At 45.8% G+C, this 23,325-nt stretch overlaps 1 protein-coding gene across 1 annotated transcript in view; it reads left to right on the top strand.

The window, feature by feature from the left end:
* Positions 1–2,200: 2,200 nt before the first annotated feature.
* Positions 2,201–23,325, top strand: part of Prkch (protein kinase C eta) — a 203,050-nt gene continuing 181,925 nt past the window's right edge. The window contains exon 1 of the mRNA XM_052185667.1: positions 2,201–2,948. Within this exon, the coding sequence (XP_052041627.1) occupies positions 2,586–2,948 (363 nt within the window). The 5' untranslated portion in view covers positions 2,201–2,585. The remainder of the gene's footprint in view (positions 2,949–23,325) is intronic.

Raw genomic sequence — 23,325 nt, 5'->3', positions numbered from 1 at the left:
ATATTTTTAAATCCATAAATCTCATCCTGCCTTGGCTCTGCTTAACAGCTTCCTGGGCGCTAATATTTCTCACAGGGAACGTCCATGGACTTTCTTTTGAGTCCCCTCCCCAGCCCCAGCCTGGCAGTGCGGCAGCTGCCTAGGAAGGTTTGACTCCCATCTGACTCCCATCTTTCCTATCTCCAGCTACCCGGTGCTTTCTTCAGACATGTCAGACCGTGCGGCTGCTTCTCGGACTCATCCCTGCTGCTCACTTCCTCAGAGGATTCATCTCTACCCATCCCCAGGGATTCCATGTGTTAGGACCCCTGGCCCTTTCCTTTCCTTCACTTGCCACGCGTAATGTTTCTCTTGGTTGTTTCTAGGTCCCGCAGGAGTATCGGGCACTTGGCTGTCCTGCCGCTGCCCATCCTGGTGCCTGGCAGGGTGAACATGGAATGTCTGACATTCCATCAACCCCAACACCAGGTCTGCTGTGTAGCTCCTCTTCATTTTGGGACAATCTTCTTATAATGAAGATGAACATCGGCCCTCAGTGGTTCTTTTTGTTTGTTTGTTTGTTTGTTTTTGGTGTTTTGGATTTTGGTTTCTTTGAGACAGGGTTTCTCTGTATAGCCCTGGCTGTCCTGGAACTCACTCTGTAGACCAGGCTGGCCTCGAACTCAGAAATCTGCCTGCCTCTGCCTCCCAAGTGCTGGTATTACAGGCGTGCGCCACCACCGCCATGCCCCTCAGCGGTTCTTAAGGCTAGCTGGCAGCTCGTTGGAAGAGTCAGGTCCAGCTCTTTAGGAAGGGAGACAGTTGATTTCACCCAGTGGGCTCCACCTCTTCCCTTCCGGTTCCTTCCACCGTTTGCTAGCCTACTTTCCAGAGCTCTGCCTGAACTGAAGTGACCCTCAGCTTCCTCGCTCCACTCTTTCCAGGAAGCCTTGGTATTTCCAAGAGAGGCCTTCCCGGGCAGCCCACTGTCCTCCATTTCGTCCTCTGGTGTGAAGTTGTTACTAGTGAGGCCTCAGTTCACTAATGTGAAATTGCCCAGACCCTTCTCAGCAAGCCAAACCAGGGCTAGAAAGGGAACAGACGACCAACCTGTTTAGTAAGGACCAGTACGGCGAGTGCCCTTAAGAATCTTAAGAATGGCCTAGACTTTATGGGAGACATATTGGTTGTGGCTGGCCCTCAGGGGGGTAGAATGGATTAGACCAAAAGGTGTTCCTAGGGCATAAAACCTGCCGATGCCATGAGAAGGGTGAACTCAGGGTCTGCCCAGTCTGACAATAACAACCTAAAGTGTTTGTTCCTAGAAGAGGCAGTTCCTAAGCCACTGTGTGTCAGGGTGGCGCGTGTGAACACTTTCCTGCCCTTATGATGCAGGACTAGGTGGACCAGGAACCACCTCTCGCGGAGGAAGAGACTTATTACATCTTGGCCTTGTCTGCCTCCAGCAGAACCAATCTTTCCTGCTCTTTGTGCAGTGACACACCCCTCGGAGGAAGGAGTACAGGATTCCCATCATCACCATTGCCCTATTAAAAAGAAACACAAACAAAACAACTAATTACTCTCTGCAGAAAAGGAGCATAAACAGGATGAGTCTTAAACTGAACCTAGGATGAGCCAGCCAGGTAAAGATTAGGAAAGGGACCTCCCCTTCCCCACCGCACCGCCTCTGGCTAGGGCTCTGCTACCCTCGGGCAGGGTCTCCAGGCCACCACTTAGGGTAGGAGTTGGGGCTCCCTGTAGCTGATCTTCCGCATCCTCCGGTTCTGCCAACTACCCCCCCCCCCCCCCCCCCGCTGTCTCCCACGCCTCAGGTGCTTGCTGGCGGTGGGCCTGGAATTCTTTCTTTTTGTCCAATCCCTTAGGGCTGCCTCCAGCCCGAAACACACCGCCAACCCAGCCGCCAGAACAGGGATCGGCGAGCACTCAGGGCAGGAACCGCCCCTGGGTTGGGTGGGGAGTGCGGGCTCCCTCCACCGTGTATTACCTGGCACCGACCCCGCAAAGCCCGGCTGCCCGCGGCGCGCCACGCCTCCGGGGTCCGGAAGGCGTGGCAGCCCGCTCCGGGCTTCTGAGAACTTGGAGCCTGGCGGCGCGCAGCTCCGGCCCGGGATGCGGCGGTGGCTGCTGCTGCTGCTTCCTGGTTCTCGGCTCGCCGAGTGGGGGAGAGCGTGAGTCCGCGGAGGCGGGGGCAGGAGGAGCGGGCGGAGGCGGGGGCAGAGACGCCAAAGCTGGAGCTAGCCGGACGGGTCGCTCCTGCTCTCCGGGGAGACTGTCTGCCCGGCCCCGGAGAAGGGGCGAGCCCCGCGCGCTCCGGGAGGACGGTCGGGAGCCCAGCAGCCCGCCGAGGGCTCGGAGCCCGGCTCCCCTCCTTTCCACCTAAGGAGAAAGGGCGGGAGGGAAGGAGGGGAGGGGAAGATCCCTTGGAGGAGGCGGAATGGCCGGTCGCAGGGGGCTCGGGCGCTGCTTCTCCCGGGAGCTGCCTCCACGCCCGTGGCTGCGGAGAGGACTGCCCTGAGCCCGGGCTCCCGGTTCCTCAGTGCCAGCCAGCGCGGCCCCCTCGGGGCTCCGGCAGCAGCGCCGGCATGTCGTCCGGCACGATGAAGTTCAATGGCTATCTGAGGGTCCGCATCGGAGAGGCTGTAGGGCTGCAGCCCACTCGCTGGTCCCTGCGGCACTCGCTCTTCAAAAAGGGCCACCAGCTGCTGGACCCCTACCTGACGGTGAGCGTAGACCAGGTACGCGTGGGCCAGACCAGCACAAAGCAGAAGACCAACAAACCCACCTACAATGAGGAGTTCTGCGCCAATGTCACGGACGGCGGCCACCTGGAGCTAGCCGTCTTCCACGAGACGCCCCTGGGCTATGACCACTTTGTGGCCAACTGCACGCTGCAGTTCCAGGAGCTGTTGCGCACGGCGGCCACCTCGGACACCTTCGAGGGCTGGGTAAGTAGCGATTGCCTCGCCCCTTCATGTCTGCTGGACCTTTCCTCTTTTGAATTTTCAAATCTCGTCAGTGTCCCCCTTCCTCATCGCCCTGCTGGGAAAGGAATTCCCTCTAGACTTTGGGCTTTTCCCAGGTGGCCTGCACTGTTGACGCGACAGCTGTGGGTGTATGCGGGCGCAGGCAGGTGTGACTCTGGGAAGCCGTCCTCTTTGTGGACCCGGACTTTGCTCTTAGGGGAAACCCCATAGTGATACAGAGTTCCATCTCCCTCCTCTAGGGGTAGGGGGTTTAGGAATCTCAGCCCACCGGTCGATAAAGAAAAGCGGAGAAGGGGCGATATGAAAGTGATATGATTTGAGTCAAGTGCTTCAAACACTTCTTAGGAGAAAGCCATACATTCTCGCGAGTATTATTCATAGTGTTTATGGATGCATGTTGGTTCAGCCATACAGACCTGCACACGTGTTTCAGCATGCACATCCATTACATCCCAGAGGTACAAAAGCTACACTGGCAGGGATCAGAGTGAGTGCATGGCTTTGCACTCTGGCAGAGTTTTGTTTAGCTTTTCCTTTGGAGGTTGGGGGCAGGGGTGGGCGGTGTGGATTGGTGGGGGGGAGGTTTAAAACTTCTCTGTGTTTGCTCTCAAGTTCAGTCAGCCTAGGGTGTATGGGTGCTGGACTAGTGTTTCCAAACTATTTCTCTGCGAAGAGGTGTCCAGAATACCTTATATTTGGATGTCCTCCCTCTGAGTTGACGTTCAGCTGCAGCAACTTCTTACAAGTCACTGCCATTCCCATAGTTCCCTGGAGATAGAATTTCTACTGTAAATTTCTAGAGTGCCTCACACAGCGCCAGAACGCCCATAGGTCTTAATCCTCACTCTGTCTTTGTGATGCTGGGTTATTGTGCCCACTCTGAGATGCTAAAATGATAATTACAACGAAGTGGTCTGGCAAAGTGTAGTGTGCGGTAAAGACTCTAGAGTTTAATAATGGTCTTAGTTCTGACAGGAGTGGATTTGGAACCGAGGTGAATCGTTATTCAGAATCTGTTTGAAATTCACATGTAGTAGAACCGGATGGAGAGAGACAAAGACTCATGGAGATACGTATTTTATACTTTGGAGCGTTGTTAATTTCACCATATATTCTGTAATAGTACAGAAGGCTTGTAAACATTCACCTTTTAAATAGAAATTAAAAAAAAAACCCATAATTGTTTAACTTTAGTTATCAAACTATGGGATTAATTTCACCCGACCTAACTTTCTTTCTTTCTCCTTTTCTCTCTTTTCTTCTCTTTCTCTTCTCTTCTCTTCTCTTCTCTTCTCTTCTCTTTTCTTTTTCTTTTTTCTTTTTTGGAATTTAGTAATGGGTTAGATGGGATCCAATCAAATACAGTTAAAAATTAACTTTGATGTTGGTTTGAGACAGGGTCTCTCACACAGTAGCCCAGGTTGGCTTGACCTTGGGACAATCCTTTTGCCTCAGTTTCCCAAATAAGTTTACACGCTTCTCTGTGAATTTCCAGACACAGAATTGAACTGAGTATGTGAATTGTGACTTAAGTCTTTGGTTAGGACTTAGGCTGGGCAAATCTCTAGAGGAATTGGGTGCTGGAGTTTGGTGGTACCGGCTGGCCATCAGCTGTGATAAGCATGTTGTGCTGGAGACAGCCTAGATTAGCTTGAAGATTTGAATCCCGTGGGAGCTTTTAAACACCTCTACTTTAAAATAAACTAGATAGGAGCCTCTGGGCATGGGCCTCCAGCATTGGTACTTATAGACTTCCTAGCTGACAGAAAAAATAGTTAGGTTTGTGAGTGTGGAGCATAGAGGAAGACCTAGACATGGGGCTCTGATAAAAGAAAGTTGAGTGTAGGGCTAGCTAGGGAGGGCATGCAGCTCTTTATTGTTGCAGGGGATGTTCAAAGATCTGTATTACTTAACATTCTGCCTAGATGTTTAATAGGGCCCACTGGTGGCATTTTGGAAAACTTTAATGGTAGGATAGGACCAGCATTTAAATGACGTTGGAGCCAGTGATTTGTCATGGGTTTATATTTACTTAGATGGCATATATGTCTTTCAGTGTGTGTGTGTGTGTGTGTGTGTGTGTGTGTGTGTGTGTGGTTCTAAGTGTTTTGAAACTGAGGATAATATGACTAGAATGTTTACTTGTTAAGAATATTCTTCAAAATATCTCTTATAGACTGTAGAAATGCATTTGAATATCAAATTCAAATGTGCAATTTGTTCATAGATGAAGTGGAAGAGTAAAAATTATTCTGGTTACTAGTGGAACTGCGAATTGTTGACTTAAAAAAGAAAAGATCCAGCAATTGCTGGAGCCTCAGGAAGGGATGTAACCATGAGTTCATCATAAACCAGCCTTTTTATTCTCATTAGAGCAGACCCTGATCTTCTCTATGCTTCACCGCCCGAGACACTTTCCGAGTATGAAGACGGTAACCAGTTATTCTGGCTTTAATATGAGTTTGTTGGTGTTCTGCGGTGGGAACAAGGCAAAGAGCTGTTTTAGCAAAATGTATATCTGGTGCCAAGCCCAGCATAGTACATTTTTATTAATTGTACACTCACTTTATTCATTATATATACGATAAGAGAATGGGATGCAAGTAATTTTTTTCTTTAATGGAAACTGATCATATTAAACACTGAAATTGGTAAGACCTCAAGTCAAAGATCTGTGTTTTCACCTTGAACCTGAAGAAGCAGATGGAGCCTAGAATAAGGAAGTTTGTAAAGATAACAGAACTTGGCCAAGTAGAAAACAGGAACTCCACAAAGAAAAAGCAGAGTCTTTCCTTTTTTCAAATGATAAGCCTCAAGCTTGAATGCAGGTGATAAGAGGGGTCGAGTCGCAGGTTTCCAACTTTTGGAATAAGGAGGAGAATAGCGCTGTAGAGCCTACTATGGGACCACGGGGCTGTGGGTGTGTTACAAAAGGCGTTACTCCAGTGAGCTCTGCGTCTCAGACGAAATGCACATAGCTTGAAAAGACAGAAACTGCCCAATTCCCCTCACATATCTTAAGTAATTTTATGATCACTAAACATGAATTATTAACTGCTTTATACAGATTCTTTCAGAAAATAAAAGGCAATGAAACAGATTACTTCATTCTTTGAAATAATACCAAAATACAATGAAGACATTACAAAGCAAGGCAAAAGTACCTGCAGGCAAGCAAGCATCATCCTTCCTGATCTTAGATGCTTTAAATTTTAGTCAGTTAAATCCAACACTGTGTCGAGTAGAGAGCGTACCATAACCAAGGGAGGACTATATCCAGGACTCTAAGGCAGATTGAATGTTTGTAGAACTACCAGGCCTCTTGTGGACAGGGTCAAAATGAAGGCTTGTATGCTCACCTCAATAGATACAGAAAAAGCATTGGAGAAAATGAGCAATGCATTCAGGATAAAGTTCCTAAGCAAGTTAGAAACAGAGAGAAACTTCGTAGTGTAGAGGCTGTGTCTGTCTATGCTAATCTACAGGGACACCTTGGTGACAGAGTAATCTTCTGTTGTGATCAGGTACAAGGCAAGGGTGTTGCTCTTTCCACTGTCTAAGAGTGCAATAGGAAGTTTCAAGAAACAAAATGCTTGTAGTTCACAGAAGAAGTAAAACCATCTTAATTTACAGAAAAAAAAAGGAAGACCAACAATCAAGTTTAGCTGGTTTGCAGGGTCCAAAATAATAAATAGTGTACAAAAATCAACTGTTCCTATATCATTAGCAAACTGAAATTATTTTTAATATATCACTTGTAAGAAAATTGAAGATGAAAATTGGATGAATTAGACAAAATAGATGTGAGACTTTTCCAGTGGAAATGATAAAACATTGCTGAAATAAAGAGCCAAGGAAATGGAGACTATGATGTATTCATGGCTGGAAGGATTCTGAATTATTAAGAACTCTGCTCTTCCAAAACATAGTAGATTTAGAGCAGTCTCAGTCGAGATCTCAAGAAGTCATAGAAATTGACAGACGAATGCTAATTATATAGAGATAGATACAAAGGACCTATATTGGTCTGGGAATTAATTTTAAAAAGAACACATGGGAGGATTTGCACTCTCTGATTTTAGAGTCTGTTGTAGTGTTACCACAGGCCAGTGGAGCAGAAGGATCCAGAAACAGATCTGCACATGAACCATCAGTTAGATTTTGACTAAAAGAGCCCAGAAGTTAGTTCAGTGGGGGAACATGTCAGTCTTCTCAATAAATGGCCAGGGTGTGTAGCCCTGTGGAGAAGCAGAGGCTTTGACTTCTACCCCACACCATGTACAGAGTTAATTCTAAATGCTATAGACCTGCAATCAGAGCCTGTAAGGTTTCTGTAAGAAATTATAGCAGAAAATAGTAATAATTTTGAGTTCAGCCAATAAATAAATAATAAAGGAAGAAAAATAGCAACCCCAAAGCCCCAGTTATTAGGATTGGGCTTTGTCAGATTTAAACATTACTTCTTAAAAGATGTCTAGCATTATGAAAACACAAACCAATGTCTGAGAGCAGATAACTCAGATAACTGTACAATGTAAGTTAGGCAAAGTACTGGCAACACAAATAAATAAAATAACTCTAAACTCTCAACAGTAATGAGAAAACACCCAATTTGTGCAATTTAAAAACAGGGCATAGTATTTGAATAAATACTTTTGTGTAAATAGCATATTAAAATAGACCCCATAATCCTAATCACTAAAGAAATCCAGATACAAACAAAACAAAATATCACTCTATCCCCCCTGGAAAGACCAGAGTCAGTGCCCTGCCAGTCACAAGTATAGGCTAGGAAGGGAACAACTGTAGCTCTCCCACACAGCTGCAGTCCTCTTAGAAAACGGAACAATGTATGATTTACCTACGCATGTGTTTACCAAGACAGATCAAACCATTCACAATACAACCTGTGCATGATCATCCACCGTGGTTTCATCCGTGACAGCTCCCAAACCGGAAACTCATGTGCAACAAAGAGGAGGAATGTGTAAATAAATCGCCGTGCCAGTCAGAACACATGGATTAGTGATACAGGCAGCAACGTGGGTGAATCTCAAAGGAAATCCTCCCTGTGGGTTGGCCACAACCATGGCTCTCACATCCCCCTCCCCCAAAGAACATTATTATAGGATTCGATTCATGCAAAGTTCTGGAAAATGAAATTAAGCCCATGGTGACAGGAAGCACATTTGTGGGTGTCTAGGAATGAGGGATAGATATTGGAGGCACAGGGGCGTTCTGGGGACAGGTAAATTATTTACTATTTTTACAGTGATGATGAACTCACACTAAGACCAAGAACTCACCAAGTAGTTCACTTTATAGATGTGCCTCGCCTTGTATTTCAGTCATACCTCAAGAAGACTGTAGACAAACCATCAAGGTTTATCATCTTTATTTTGAGGAAAGTGTGAAAAGGGTTCTAATGATGACGGCTTTGAGCCAGCCTCCGAGTCTGGGAGGCAGAGGCTGCACTGTTCTTTCAGAGCAGGAGCCTAGAAAAACAAAACCCAATAGAGCAAGGGTATTAAGTTAATTTTTGGACACTTTTATTGTCTTGATTATCACTTGCATTCTTTTTTTTCTGCTTCTTCTGGAACTTGTTTGTTTTGTATAATGTCTTAAGACTCCAGAATATTCAGAGTTTGGTTAAGGCACCATTTCCGGTTTCCCCCTGGTGTTTATTGGCCCTTGTTTTCTGACTCCCCTGATATCTAAAACTTGATGCTGGGTGTAGAGGGCATGCAGGAGGCAGGAGGAGCAGGAGGCTGCGTCATGGAAAGACCTTGGCGCCCCTCAGGAAGGAAGGACCTGCTTGGCCGCATCCCAGCCTCTTTTCCTGTTCAGCCTCCTGAAGACATTCTGTTCTGTGTGGCCATGAAGAGCAGCTCTCTCAGTTTCTCTTTGAGATACCCCTTTGACAGTCCTGTCAGCTGAAGCCTCCTGGTGCCCTGTGGGCAGCCAGGGACTGTCTCTTGACCTGACTGCTGGACACAAGGGCATGAGATTTTTACACCCAAATTCTTCTATATTTTCTATCACTTGGCTTCTTCTCTTTTGTGCTTTGTAGTGGTTATTAATTCTCATGATTGATTTTTGTTCCTCCTGAGGCAGCTGTAAGGAGCGGCTAGCATTGACTAGCTTGCGGTGTTTTAGGGGAATGTGATTTAGACTCTCTAGGGGGTCTGTCCCACCATCGGAATGAGCTTTCTAGTCCTTCCATTTCATCAGGAGATGGATTTTGCTCTAGGAGGGCTGGTTGCTTTGTCGTTCATGTAGGTTCTGGCTGGGATGGATTCTGCCTCCTCAGGAGCACCGTCCCTGTCTCTGCTCTTACCACTCTCTGAGATCACTTTGCTAATCAACTTCTTTATTATAGCTCTCCTAGGTTTTCAGTATTGGTGACTGAACCCAGGGCTTCACCCATGCTAGCTAATCTCTCCATCACTGACCTACACTGTTAGCCCTCACATCTTCCTCCTGTAGAGTGCAAGGTCTTGGGGATCAGGGTTATCTTCTGATCCCAGCACTGTGAACATGTGGTATGTGACACCAGATATTTGTTAAAATAAGCAAATATATACAACAACAACAAAACCCAAATAAATAAAAGAAAGAAGTTTTATGTGATGTTGTGCCAAATAACGGGTATGTATTTTGGTAATATCTCTTTCTTTAAACATTTCGTTCATCTTCTAAGCCAACCAGTGCTGGATCTGTTTATCAATGGCATACCCATATGAACTTGAAAGATTGGGTTGGATGTTTATGTCCATTAAATATATTAGTAGATGGAAAATGCTATGCGTGGTAGGCTAGTTAGTTTTCTGGGACAGGAGGGCCCAGCCACCCCTGGGCAGGTGCTTGTGAGGTATATGTATATGTGTATGTGTATATATATATGTGTATTATATGTATATTATATGTATATGTATATTATATGCGTATGCGCATGTGTATGCGTATGCATATGTATATGTATCAGCAAGCAGAGTTCCTCCGTGGCCTCTGCCTCAGTTCCTGCCTCCAGATTCCTTCCTTGAGTTTTCCTCAATAAAGGGCTGTGACATGCAGACAAAATGAACCCTTTATTCCCCAGGTTGTTTCTAGTTGTGGTCTTTACCACAGCAACAGCAAGCAAACTAACATAGATGGAACATTCTCGGCTTGATTCATTCTAAAAGTCTATGGTTTTCACATTGGTAATACCTGGTAATTTCCTTCAGTTGCAATTTTTGAGCCCCATGGTAAGTCTGGAGGCATATGCAAGAACTGAGTATCTTCAGCCTTGGAGAGCTACTGAGGTTGGTGGGTGGAGTGTGAATCATCTCCCCTTGTGCAGTGTGGTTATCTAAAGAGCATTTGAAAAGGTATCTTGTGGTGGCAGAAGTGGACAAATTTTTATGAGGTGGGTAGCAGTTAGGAGGGAAGTCCCTGAGGTCTTCTGCAGGTTTTCTATATTTTTTGCAACAGTTGGCTATCGCATACCTCATTGTGTATCAATTTTATTAGCATGTAATAAAAGATGGAGCCTGCGTAGTAGCCGCTTTCCACTCTTACTGTTATAATGACCAAAGTGGCCTTTCTCAGTTGCCACCCAGAAACTTTAAAGTCTTCCTCAGTTTCTCAGGCCTGATCAGAGAAACCTACAGTCTCTAATTTGGTTTGGGATGTTCTCCTTTGTTTTGCTGCTGGTTTCCTCTTGAGACATAAGTCTCCCTGCTCTCTAGTCCACAGGCTTCAGAGTGGGAACCTTAGTGCTAATTCCTACCTGCAGGCTTCATAAAAGACAATACCAGCCAACAGAACCTTCTCTGACCTGAAGGAATGGAATGTAAATGGGTTGGCTCTCACAGACATCTGGGAAACTGGTCTGCAACAGTTCAGAGTCCTTTTTTTGGTCTTGAGGTATCTAGTGTGACAGACACTTTTCTCTCTGTAATGCCCAGCTAGGCAGGCCCACCATGGAAGAGTGAGCTATGGGCCTGATGTTGTGTACCCTTGAGAGTCCACGGGCGAGACAGACACAGCCTGTTCCTTTGTAGGTCTCATAGTTCCAATGAGAAGATAAATTGGGGATGGAAATATGGGGATACCCATAAACAAAACCAGCCAGGAAATTACAGCAAAGAGGCCAGTCATCAGGTATTGGTAACCAACTGGTTTGGGGGAAATACAGGACATTTTCCTGGACGGAAGAGGAAATGATTTATAATACTCTTACATAGATAACCCTGGATGGCCTGCTTTGCTTAAATGATGGAAAGATCCTTCCTCAGGAGGAACAGGAACTTCTGACATGATGCTCTCCAGGAGACATCACAGGTGAAAGGCCTTCCTGTGTCTCTGACCCCCTTGCCCCTAGAGGCTTTGGAAACTATGGGAAGGAATTAAGTTTTGGTATCTGTAAAGAGTTTGCAAATACTGTGAGTTCCACAGGCAGAAAGCAGTTAACACTGTATTGGACTCATACAGCACCTCAAGTTCTGTATGTATCTTAAGAGAGTTATAGAAGTTGAACTGAAAAATGAACCTAGGTCCGAAGCACTACAGTAAGTCTGACAGGGGATGCGCCTGTACGCAGCCTGAAGGTGTACTTGGCACAAATGCTTTTGACACAGAACCAGGATCTATTTAGTATTGTGACACTCCAGTTTGCCACGGGCTCCACCGCTCCCTGTTATGTAAGCAGACCCTTTGACTCAGTGCCTTCTCAGTCCTGGGAGGAGGGTTCGAGCTGGTGACACCATAGCCTATACCTTCATTTTCGGAATGTGGGAACTGAAATTCCAGCTCAGGCATTATTGCTGCTGTGCTCACAGGAAGTGGAACACACAAACATGAGCACATTCAAGATCTGTATACTATGCATACATGTAAGCTATTCATTAATTTATAAATATACTCATCGATATTTATCTAGATTCCAGTTTAGATCTGTAGAGCTGTATTCTTACTCAAAAAAGCAGATGTCCCAGAAATTATATCGGGGAGTTCACTTTTACTGGAAATGATGAACTATCCCATTAGAAGAAGACCCTTTGGGTCTTATTTTATTATTGTGCTGAGGTTTGCAGCCAGTGCTTGCTTATATTAGGTAAACCCCGCTTTGTTTTGTAGATCACAGCGTACAGCATTTATGAGGGCTGTGCTGTAACTCGAGTGAGGAGAACTGTGCTCAGTGTGTGACTTAGTCCTCTGTCAGCTGGGATCTCAGGCAAATCTCCACTTGTCAGAGTCTCAGCTTTCTGGCTTTTATCACCAACGTATCACACCAGGATCTCCCTAAGGACCATTCCATCTGTATAGCCTCTGCCTCCATCCTGTAGGCGACTCTATATGTCATTTCCTGCTTTAGACAGCGGTCATTTCCTCCCTTTGGGAGGAGCTGGGTTGGTAAAGCAGTCAATGTGAATTATGTCTCATTAGAGTTAGTGACTCCTGTGAATTGAATTGGCCTCAAATATAAATTGCTCAGGCTCAGAGAGGATTGAGCCTGTGTCCAAATGACTTGTCCGGCATCAACAGTGATGTTGGCTTTATCTCCTTGGCTTAAAAATCAGACCGAAGTAATTATGGTAAAGATTCATTTCAAGCCAGGTGCTTGTAGTTCTTAATTTACACTAATGTACTTCTTATTCTATGGGCAGTTCTAAGTTATGCCCCTCTTACCTTATGTCAGAGAGGAGGGCTGGGGAGGGAGGAGAGACTCCCACTGTTTAAGCTTTTGATAGATTTTCATTAGCAGAGTAATTAAAGCTTTGTAGTCTTGAACTGTCTGTAGCCACTGGTCTATATCTCCACCCTAGGTGGTGACAACACAATAAATCACTTGCAGGACAGATGTTTTAATTAGATGGAGGAGGGAGCCCAAGGGTACTGGCTATCACCCTGCAAGGCTATGCTGAAGAACTTTGTAAGGCAGGAGGTTTTGCTGAATACTATCCAGGACCCTGTGAATCAGAGCCCTGACCATCAAGGCACCGGGGATGAGTGTGGTTGAAAGACCCCCACAGGCCTCTCATCGGAAGCACATTTACTGCTTGCTGCCTTCTTGGAAAGATCTTCAGTTTTGTATTTTACCCTTGTACACATTCGACCTCACAGGTAGAGAAATGCTAAATGGTTTAGCAGTGGTGTTTGGTTTGTGCTTGAAGAAATCTGCCAGAGCACGGAACCATGGTCAGCACGAGCCCCTCATAATTGCGTTAATAAGCCAAGTCATTTGGGGCCAGCATGAGCATGTCTGTTCAGTCCTGTGAACCTAATTTCAGACCTAGGCTTCATTCTCTGCACAAGCTAAAACCACAGGCTGCATTTTCAGTTTTTATTTTTTTAAGTCACATTTATCCCGTGTACAGGCACAGCGCTGCCCTTGCATGTCTGCAGAACTTACCTGTGCTATGGTGTGGCCTCTGATTCCAAGTCATGTATCAGCATGGTTTTCTAAATGGAAATGTGTTTATTTATTTGCTGGCTACAAGTCTCTTGGACATGTTGACATGTTTGTCTGTGTTTCATGGTGGCTGAAGAGTTGGGAGCAGGGTTCAGGCTAAGCAGATGGCTCAGAAACCATTATGGTGTCTTGATTGGTAAAAGCTATAGACCTGTTTCTAGGAAAAAAAACGTGTTTGTGCTTTCCTGACCATATTCTGGGAGTTAGTGCCTAATTAGTGGTTCGGACTCCTGACTTTAGATGATATAAAGTGTCAGGTAAAAATGCCCACTTGAAGCATATCAAAGCTCAGGCTTTCGTTAGGCCTAACAACTCACATGGTGTGGTTCTAGTCTTTGTCCCTGGTGTTGGAAAACACCTTCCCTCCTATTAATCTTAGGAGACAGTTGGTCAGTTACAGAGAGAAGCTATGCATTTTAAGGATGTGCTTTGAAAGCTCTGTTTTTTCTTAGTTCTGGCTCCTGGTGGAATATAGTAGGTCCTCCTGGCTTGCCTTAGGACCTCTTTGGTCTTGTTATTTAGGTGTGTTCAAAAGCCTCTGTATTTGAACGGGAGCTTTGAGGTTTGCAGCAGAGGAAAAGAAAAAGCAAAACTAGGCCTTGTTGAGTGACCTTGGTTTGGTGTCTTCTGAAGATCTTAACTTTCCTCTGTGAGATGGAGTAGGGTTTGTCTGTTCGTAACTTCCACTCAAACCCTTCGCCATCCTTGGGAGATGTAATAGCATTGTGGTGTATGGATGCAAGTGCAAGACAGATCAGTGACATGGGTGGCAATTCTGCATTTCTCTTGTCTTTAGAGTTGGGGTCTCCTATTGCTTGGGTCCTTTTCACCAAGCATGGTGATGTTGGATATGAGCTGAATGGAGATCATCTGGGAGCCCTCCTCTGGCTAATAGGGGGAGCGTGAGAATCTGGCCATCTGGCCATCTGCACTTTAGGCCAACATTCTTTCTGTACAGCACCCTTATGTGGAGTAGTATAAATGCCAGGTCATTCACAAGTCAGGCACCAGGCGCCCAGGTGTGTTCTAGGGGGGCCTCATGTAGCAGTGTCTACATAGCCCAGGACCGTAACCTCACAGAGCTGTTGTCTGCACAGAGAGATCAATAAAGGAAAGGTGGGGATAGGAGCTCAGTTGGCATAAGCTTTCCTAGCAAGCAGGTAGCCCCAGATTGGATGCCAAACACAGTATTAACTGGGTATGGTGGTACTTGCCTGTAATGCCAGTCTTTGGGAGGTGGAGTCAGAGGGATTGGAAATTCAAAGTCACCTTCAGCTATATAACATATAACAAACACAAGGCAAGTCTGGGCTATAGGAGATGGCATGAATAATAATAATAATAATAATAATAAAACTTAAAAGACAAGAAAGCAAGTGATGAAGGGAATATAACAACTTGTACAGAGATTTGCAGTGAGATTAAAACAGGATGGTATTAATCGAGAGAGTCAAAGTTGGTTTGTCCAGAATTGGAGAGGAGAGTGAGTGCACAGAGAAGGTGACATCTCAGTCACAACCAATGATAAGAAACAACTGTGTGAAGGTTACAGCAAGGTGCTCAGGCAGAGACAGAGCAGCCTGGTGTGTGAGACCCAGGTCAGGATGGTAGGAAGAGGGGAGGGAGAGTGGGAGCCAGCCAGCTCAGGGATACTGTCTCAACGCTGGCAAGTAACAAGTCCCTTCCATCTCTGGGGGGATCAGGGTTAGATGTCATACCTTAAACATGCCCAGCACACAGTAGGCCCTCAAGAAAGAATAACTGCGGATGCTTTGTTGACAGTGGCATTCAGAAAAGAATCACACTGGCTAACAAAAGTCACCCCGAAGACTGTGTTTAGGGCACCAGCACTTCAAGGCGGCCATGGGAAAGTTTCTCAGGGCGGGGGAGGGGCAGCCTTGTGGTTGTTCCTCAGATGACATCAGAGAAACTTCTGCTTATCAAACCCGAGGATCTGCTTCTGTCTGCCAGCTTCAGGTCCGTGATCGCTGGCTGAAGGCCTAGAGCTGTGGTAGAGAAAGAAACCAGAGTCTGAACTGCTCTAGCCTTTATATTCTCTCACTTGTTTCTGTAAACTCCTAAGTATCAGGGGAAGGCTTTAATAATTTAAAGGGATAGGATACTTGTAGTGGTGCAGTTGCTAAGGTGCTAAGGTGGCTGTTTTTAATAAAAATATAAACTTATAGATGAAAATTAACTAATTGACATAAGATTCTTAATAAGAAAATACAGTTTATTCTTGCTTGCTTTGGGAAATTCACTTACTATTCACTGGCTATAATTTTATGAATTAGCTCTTGACAGTTTTAAATAGTTTTGGATAAAGTTTATTTTGCAATAATTTTTCCCTTTATGTTTCTGACCTCCTTACCCCCAGTCCCCCAGCCCCCTCCACCACCCCAGAACATCCATTTAGCCTGTGTTGAGTATAAAAAGGCACATAAGAATTTGCCTAAGGCTTACAAACTGGCGTGCAGAATCTGCAGTTGTGGACTACTGACACACAGATGCAGGCTTCGAGGGCACAGTCAGACAGCTGCCTTCTGTCCCAAGTCTCTACCAGTTCATCATGGTGTGATGCCTGGATTTCAGCAAGAATCTAGGTTCACTTTTAGTTTTGCCTCCTGTTAGCAGAGCTGTCTAACTCCTGCAAGCCAGTTTGCCTGTCTGTCCATCTGTCTGTCTGTCCATTTGTTCATCATTCTTCCTTTCTTTTCCTTGTTGTGTTTTTTTTTGTGTGTCGCTATGTTTGTATGTGGTGTATATGTGTGTTTTTTTGTATATGTCTGTATATATGTGGAGTTTGTATGTTTATGTGTGTATGTGGTGTGTGTGGGTCTTCCTGTAGAGAAGAGGCCAAAATTTGCCCTTGATATGTTTTTTTTTTCTTTTTCTTTCTCCCCCTCCTCCCCCTCTCTCTTTTCTTTGGGATAGTCTGTCTCTCACTGAAGCTGGAACTCATCGATTGGCTAGGCTGGCATGGGAGCTATGGAGCCAACTATTTCTGGTTCCCAGCCCTTGAATTACATGTGTGCTGCTGCACCCCAGCCTTTCACCTGTGGGTTGGGGACCCACACTCAGATCCTCATGTTTGCATGCTATGGCAACAACCTCCCTCACTGAGCCCTCTGCCCGGCCCCTAGCCCCAGTTTTCTATCCCTATCAGTACCTACTTCACATGGTCATGGAGAACTCAGGGTGAACTTATGTAAACCTTTATTGCAGTCTTGGATACCAACATAGAAAACAAAGCTTATTGTTAAAGCCACGGCCACAGCCACCCCTGCACCCTTAATGCTTGCATAAAGCTAAGGGTGCAGGTCCTTTCCCCAGGGCATTTATTTACACAGAATTTTAGAGTCAGAAGGGAGGTTGAATGCAGCTTTCTTCTTTTGCTTTATCTTTGAGGGCAAGTAATGGAAATCAATAAGCTACTTGTAGCAACCACTTAGCTAGAAAGCTGGGTTCCTAGGGATCTGGGGTAAATTCTGCACAAGTGTCCACTTAGAGATCTTTCAAGGAATATTGGAAAACAAAGTTTCCATTGTATGCATAGCTACAAAGCCAGCTAAAGTTAGTTGACGGAAAGTCATTAGTGGGATCTTGTGGTTTAATTATTCGGTAGTGGATTTATCGAAGGCTGTTAGTGCAAAACAAACCAGGAAGAAATAAAGTCACAGTGTTTAGCTGCAGAAGACTGAAGGAGTCCTTTGAAGAGCTGACGTGAACATTTGCTTGTTGCAGTTAAGGGGGTGATGGTGAACAGCTCCTTCCAATTGACAATAAAAGATGTTTCTGTTGATTCAGGTCTGAAGTCTAATTAATATTTATTGGGTTGCCTTGCCCAGCCATGCTTTCAAGGACGGAAACTTCAGTTTAAAAACTGGGCCATTTGCATGTGGGTTTATGGATCAATCAAGGGAGCCAAGAGTTCTGATTGGTTCTTAGAAAACTTGAAATGCTTTTAGCCCTCATTCCGAATAGGATTATCTGTACTTTTGTCTGTTGTCCGGACACTTGTTTTGGGTCTTCTGGGCTTCAGTTGGCTTTACATTAGCGTTTTCTGAGCTGTCCCCTTTAAAATTCTAGAATAAACGCCCATTTGCTCCCCAGTACTGCACAGTAAGGTTTGAATTGCTCAGAAGTCCGGGAGAATGAAGCTTGTGTTGTTTGAGTTCCTGTTGGGCCCCTCAGCCTCTTTATCATGCATACCCTGTACCTGGATTGTGGATATATTGATTTGCTGTGGTGCTGCTGGGGCAGATGTCTGGAGTGAATGAGAATGTGTGTGTATGGCTCTTTGCCCTGGCTTTGGTGATGACCTTGCTATTTTCAGCCCCAAGCAGTGTTCTCTGTGCAAACACTGGGACCCTCAGGCTCATCTCGGCATCTGGTGAAGTGCCTGCCCTGATGTGGTAAGGTTTTTGCAGGGAGTCGTAGAAGGAAGAAATTCTTCACTGCTCTCAGTTCTTGAGTCAGAATTGGGACTTAAGCACCATCGATTCTACCCTGTGAGCTGAAAGGTTTCCTTTAGAGATACATCTTTCTGATGGAGATAGCAGTACATTTTGGGGCGGGCATGAGTGAGGTCTGGAGAAGCCCCAGGAATTATTCCAGGATGAATTTTGTTCCCTTGACTGTGTAAATGGGTGAAATGGTGCAAAAAAATGACTTGCCAGTGTCCTGGTCCTCCCATAAAATGTTAATAACTTAGTTTGGGTGATAGAATGTAGATTTCAAAATAGGAAAAGTTGAAAGGTTAAACACTGTCTATTGCATCAGAGAACCAGAATATATTAAGAGGTCTCTCAAGAATAGGCACCTGTGAGAGGCACAGAGTCCGCAGAAGTATAGCTGTGAAGGGATGGCTGACATTTAGACTCATTGTCCTTGAGCTACCCCTTCTTCAGGAGATGTTCAGTTTGCTGCCTCAGTCCTCTAGTTTGCATTTCTCTTCAGAACTGAGGTTTTCAGGGGTCATTTTGACTCCATTTGTTATAATTTGACTCTGTAGGACTTATGCATATAAAATTTTGACACTTAGTAATTTTTAATAGTATTAGGGTATTCTTTTAGTCAGGGTCCTGCTCTGCAACACTGTCTGCCTTTTAGACTGGCCTCACATGTAGAGTCGGTGTCTTGTCTTAGCCTCGTGTGCCAGGAGTACAGCCGTCCATCACTCGTTGTGACTCACGATTTTCTTTTAAATTAGAAAAGACTAATAATGGTCCTGGGTAGTCATTTCTGTCAAGATATCACATGACCCCTTTCATCAGTAGTCTTTCTGTTATCACTGTTTAAAAATTTTAAAAACTTAGGTTCATGAACTTCTTTTCTGTGTGTGTGTGTATTCACATGTAGATACCTGTGTGTCATGGCACATGCACGTGACAACTTGTGGGAATACATTCTCTCCTTCCATCCTGAGGGTCTCAGGGATCGAATCCAGGGTGTTAGGCCTGGTGGCAGTGTCTTTAGCTCTCCGTCATAGTTTTGAAGAGCTGTGTGCCAGTGGAGATCATGTCAATAGGAAGAAACCACCCCAGGGAACTGGTAGACGCTTCAGTCTTCCCCAAGTTTGAGCTCCTCGCCTACCAGTGAGCTCTCCTCAGACTTAGGCAGGACTCTTCACTTCCTGACCTTCCTCTCACCCAGGCAGGCCGCCGGTCAGGAAGGTCCTAGGCTAGAGCCAGAGTTAACCTAGGGGAAAATGTGTTTCTTCCCCAGCTCTCAAATACATTCTCTAGTGTTCCTCTCCGAGAAGGCTGGAGTCCATAGGGTGACCACCTTCACAAACCTGCAGACTGTCATCTGCTTCAGATGCTGACTTCAGATGCTGGCAGTCCTGGGGTGGGCCACCTTCCTCCCTGCTGCTTTGTGGGATCCCCTCTGGGCTCTCTCTAGACGGACCTCCTTCCCACTTCATTTGAAGCATCCCGGGCCTCCCGAACAGCCTCCCTGGCGTTAGCTGGCTAGCTGACCCAGCCAGGTCTAGGCCTGGCTTGCTGTTCTTCTGAAGTGGGCAACAATGTCTCTCCATCTTTTTCCCAAAGAGAAACTACTTTGAAGAGCCTTCTCTCCAGTCTCTCCCGCAGCACTCAGCCTTCCTGTAGATGAGGCCTGAGGTCTTGGCGCCAACAGAACCCCTGGTGTCCCATAGGTTGCTACTTGTTACTTATCTGCATGGCTACTTCTTTCCCTTTCTCTTTGTACTTTGGGTACTGTGTTTCTCCAGTGCTTCTCGCTGGGATGTTGTACTCTTTATTTCTCTCACCTCTTCCGCCACACATCAGACATCTAAGTACTGATGCTCCCGTGCTTGCCCCCTTAACGAAGTAAGCTCCTTCCGTTGTCAGAATCTTACACACTCCGGATGGCGTTGCCTTCTTTTATGCCCTAGATTGTATTGCTCTTGTGCCAGGGGCTCAAACACCCCATGTCCCATCTTTCCTGCTGACTGTGACTTCTGCTTCTAGCAATAGGCAGGTTCACAGAGGGCAAAGCAAAGGGCTTTCTATCCTGTCTCCTTTAGCCTCCCTCCTCCCACAACAGGATAAGGAAGAGGGGAAAAGTATGGCATAGACCCACTTGGGCATCCTTTAAATGTCTCCAAGCCAACAAGTTCACAATTAAACACTCACTCACACCTCACGATCACCCCACTCCTCTGCCCTTTTCCCATCAGAGCTCACCATCATTCCAGTCAGCCAGGAGCCATTGTGCCTGTATCCTCCCTTCTGTCTTCACCCAGTTCATTTATTGATGGATTCTAACCAATTGTGTTGCAAACTGCTTGCCGTGTGAATTCCCCTTTTCTGTCAGTACCATACCTTTTGGTATCTTTATAACCTGTATGGGTAATTGATACAGTTTTAGAACTCTCTTCACAGAAGAGTTTTACTATCTCAGATGAATCCTCAGGGCTGCCCCAAGGAGCTTCCTAAGGCTCTACACTAACAGCTTTTCTTCTGGAGATCTTCTAAATAAATCCTGTCCCCGTGACACTCAGGCTGCCGGGGAAGACCCCGTAGGCTGGCCCTGGCCACCTCTGTCCCTCCTCGCACTTGCCTGGTGTTGCAGTTCATGCACAGATGAGCTTTTCCTACCTCTGCTCCTTTCAGTTGCTTTGTCTGTCATAACTTTTGGAAGAGGAGGGGAGCGGACTTGTGTAATGGTTGGTGGGGTGCAGGAGGGTCTGAAGAAGAAATGTCCCTCCCTGTGTAACACCCACAAACAAGCCTGAGCACACACATCTCTACAGGTGCTTTAGGTTCTCCTAAGACAGGAGAGCAGGTCAGGTGCTCTTTGGAGGATCTCATGGAGGTTTTCCTAGGGTTGGAGGGACAGAACAGACCCATGATGTCATCATAGATGACTGAGTTCAGGATAGAAATGTCAATAGAGAGCCAGGGGATTGTACCTCTGAGCATGCAGGGGGCACTTCTTGTAGGAAATGGGTCCTGGAGTTAGTCTCCAGGGGAGGTCGGTATTAACCAGGTGGAAGATGATAGATATATATATATATCTTTCCTCCTCTTCATTCAATGATTTAAATTTATCACGTGGAGTTTTTCCTGTACCTGTCTTTCTTTTTACCAGGCAGATACTGGCTGAGTGCCTTCAGCAGGTACATGTGCCCAGGTCATGCTGTTGGTAGAAACTGGCTCTCTGACAATGGCAGATGTTTAAGGCCGACACAGCACAGCTGCCCAGGATGTCAGTTGGATTGGACACCTTGAAGGCAGGCATGAGAAAGGGTTCTTTTCTTTTGCTGGAGTTGACAGAAGTCTCTGTGGTAGTTGGGAGACATGTGGGTACCCTTGTGGGGGATATCCTTGTAAACCCTGATACCTACCTCTGTAGTACAGCTCTGGTACCTTATGGGATGGGCAGAGAGACAGTTCTAGGTGTTCATTTGTTCTGAACTGGACTGCCAAACTGATTTACAAGAGAAGGCCCTGCTTACGCCCAAACTGCTAATTCAATGCACACAGAAAGATGTCGAAGGTGGATGGCACTTTAAAAATCGTATAATGATACTCTCTCTATTCCTAAGGATGCAGATGGTTGTGGCTTGTCATTTTCTAACGTGAGATAAGGCTGGGAGAGGTACCCTTGATGATGAGTTAATCAGTAAGCACCTCTCTAGAAGTCTGACGAATGTGTCCTACCTATCTTCAGGCTTTATCTCTCAGTTAATGAGAGATTTTTTTTTTTATCTCTGTCTAAGGACAGTCAATGTTTGACTTAGTTGGAATCCCACTCACTGGCTCCAGACCAGTCTTTCCACTGGGCTTCATTACTCCCTATTGTTGGGGCGAATGAAGCCTTTGTGTTTTTTCAAAGACCCGACTTGATCAGAAGCATCGCACTGTAAGTGTTTCCACAGGAACTCTGCCCTTTGTCTGTGTCACTGTGGTGGCGGCGCACAGAACCCACAGGGCGGAGGTGTCACCATCCCCGTTGAAAATGCAACAGGTCTTTCCATCCCTCAGTGTGAATTTTCCAGTGGCTTCTGGGACCACTGTGGTGTCTTGAACCCCAGAGTTTACATGAGAACTGATAACGAGAGATCTTACTGGCTCTCTGGAGGTTGGCATCTGGAAAGATGGCTGCCTGTTTCCTGCTCAGTGAATATAAACGGCACATGAGGCACCAAAGCCTGAGGACTGTGTGTTGTCACCCTCAACCCAGCCAGGGATCCTTAGCTATGAGACAGTGATTTTTGTCCCTGTTTCTTTGGGGATCAGATACTGTTCTCAGTGAGGTTTATTTTTTGTTTTTTCTCTGATCCTCTTTCTCTTCATTTACTGCATTCACGGTTCCCTACTGCTTACAAGGTGGCCTGGATTCTAGTCAACCCTTTGTTGTGATGGTGGCGGCTGTTATTTTTCTGGTAGGTTCTCCCATGTGCAGACTGGCCTTCAACTTGTAATCATCCTGCTTCAGCCTCCCAACTGTTGGGATTGCAGGTCTGAGGCCCTAAGCCTGGATTTCTGATTTACCAGTAATTGCAGTGAAGCACTTGCCAAAAGACCTGGTTTGGGGGTTGATTAATCAAAGGTCTGGCTTGGAGCCTAGAGTACTGCCAGGAGAAGGGGCTTAATGCAACTTCAATTAAGAAATGAACGAGTCTCAAACAAATCTAACTCAAGCAAGAGATCAGATCAGATCTGACCATGGTTAAGTCTGAGGAGTAATGGGGACTGTGTTGGTTTTGTAAACTTGACACAGGGACATCTGGAAAGGAGGAAACCTCAGTTTAGAAAATGCCTCTATCAGATTGTTTGTGGGCATGTCTGTGGGGACATTTTCTTGATTAATGATTGGCGTGGGAGGGCCTAGGCTACTGGAGAGCAGACTTGTTCCTTTCAGGCCACGGAGCCTGCTGTGGGACCATCTAACAGCTATGGGGACAGCTGGAATAGCTGGCAGGTCTGTATAGTACAGGTTTGTTTGTGAATGAGATGGATAGGGAATCCTGGGTTGCATAAAAACCGAATTGAACAAGCAGAAAAGCAAGCCAGTGAAGTGTTTGTTCCTCTGCAGCTTTTGCTCCAGTTCTGCCTCTAGGCTCCGGCCTTAGTTCCTGCACTGGCTTCCCCCAGTGACTGACTGACAGGGAAGCACTGGATGAAATAAACTGGTTCCTCCCTAAGTTGCTTTTGTCATGGTGTTTATTACAGCAGGAAGAACCAAACAAGGACAGTGACCAACAAATATGTCACCGGACTGGACAGAGGAGACTTACCAGTTGATCCTCTCAAATAATGAAGGGATTAGCCTGTTAGGAAAAGAGCTTCGTTTGTTCTTGAGCTCAGATAACAGGCGGAGTAGAGAATGCAGGGTGGATGACAGGCTCTTCCTACCCTTTTCTTACAT

Source organism: Apodemus sylvaticus, chromosome 6 (genome assembly GCF_947179515.1).
Source record: "Apodemus sylvaticus chromosome 6, mApoSyl1.1, whole genome shotgun sequence".
NCBI classification, from domain to species: Eukaryota; Metazoa; Chordata; class Mammalia; order Rodentia; family Muridae; genus Apodemus; species Apodemus sylvaticus.
Note: the sequence above shows the minus strand (reverse complement) of the source record. Positions and strands in the feature narration are given on the sequence as shown.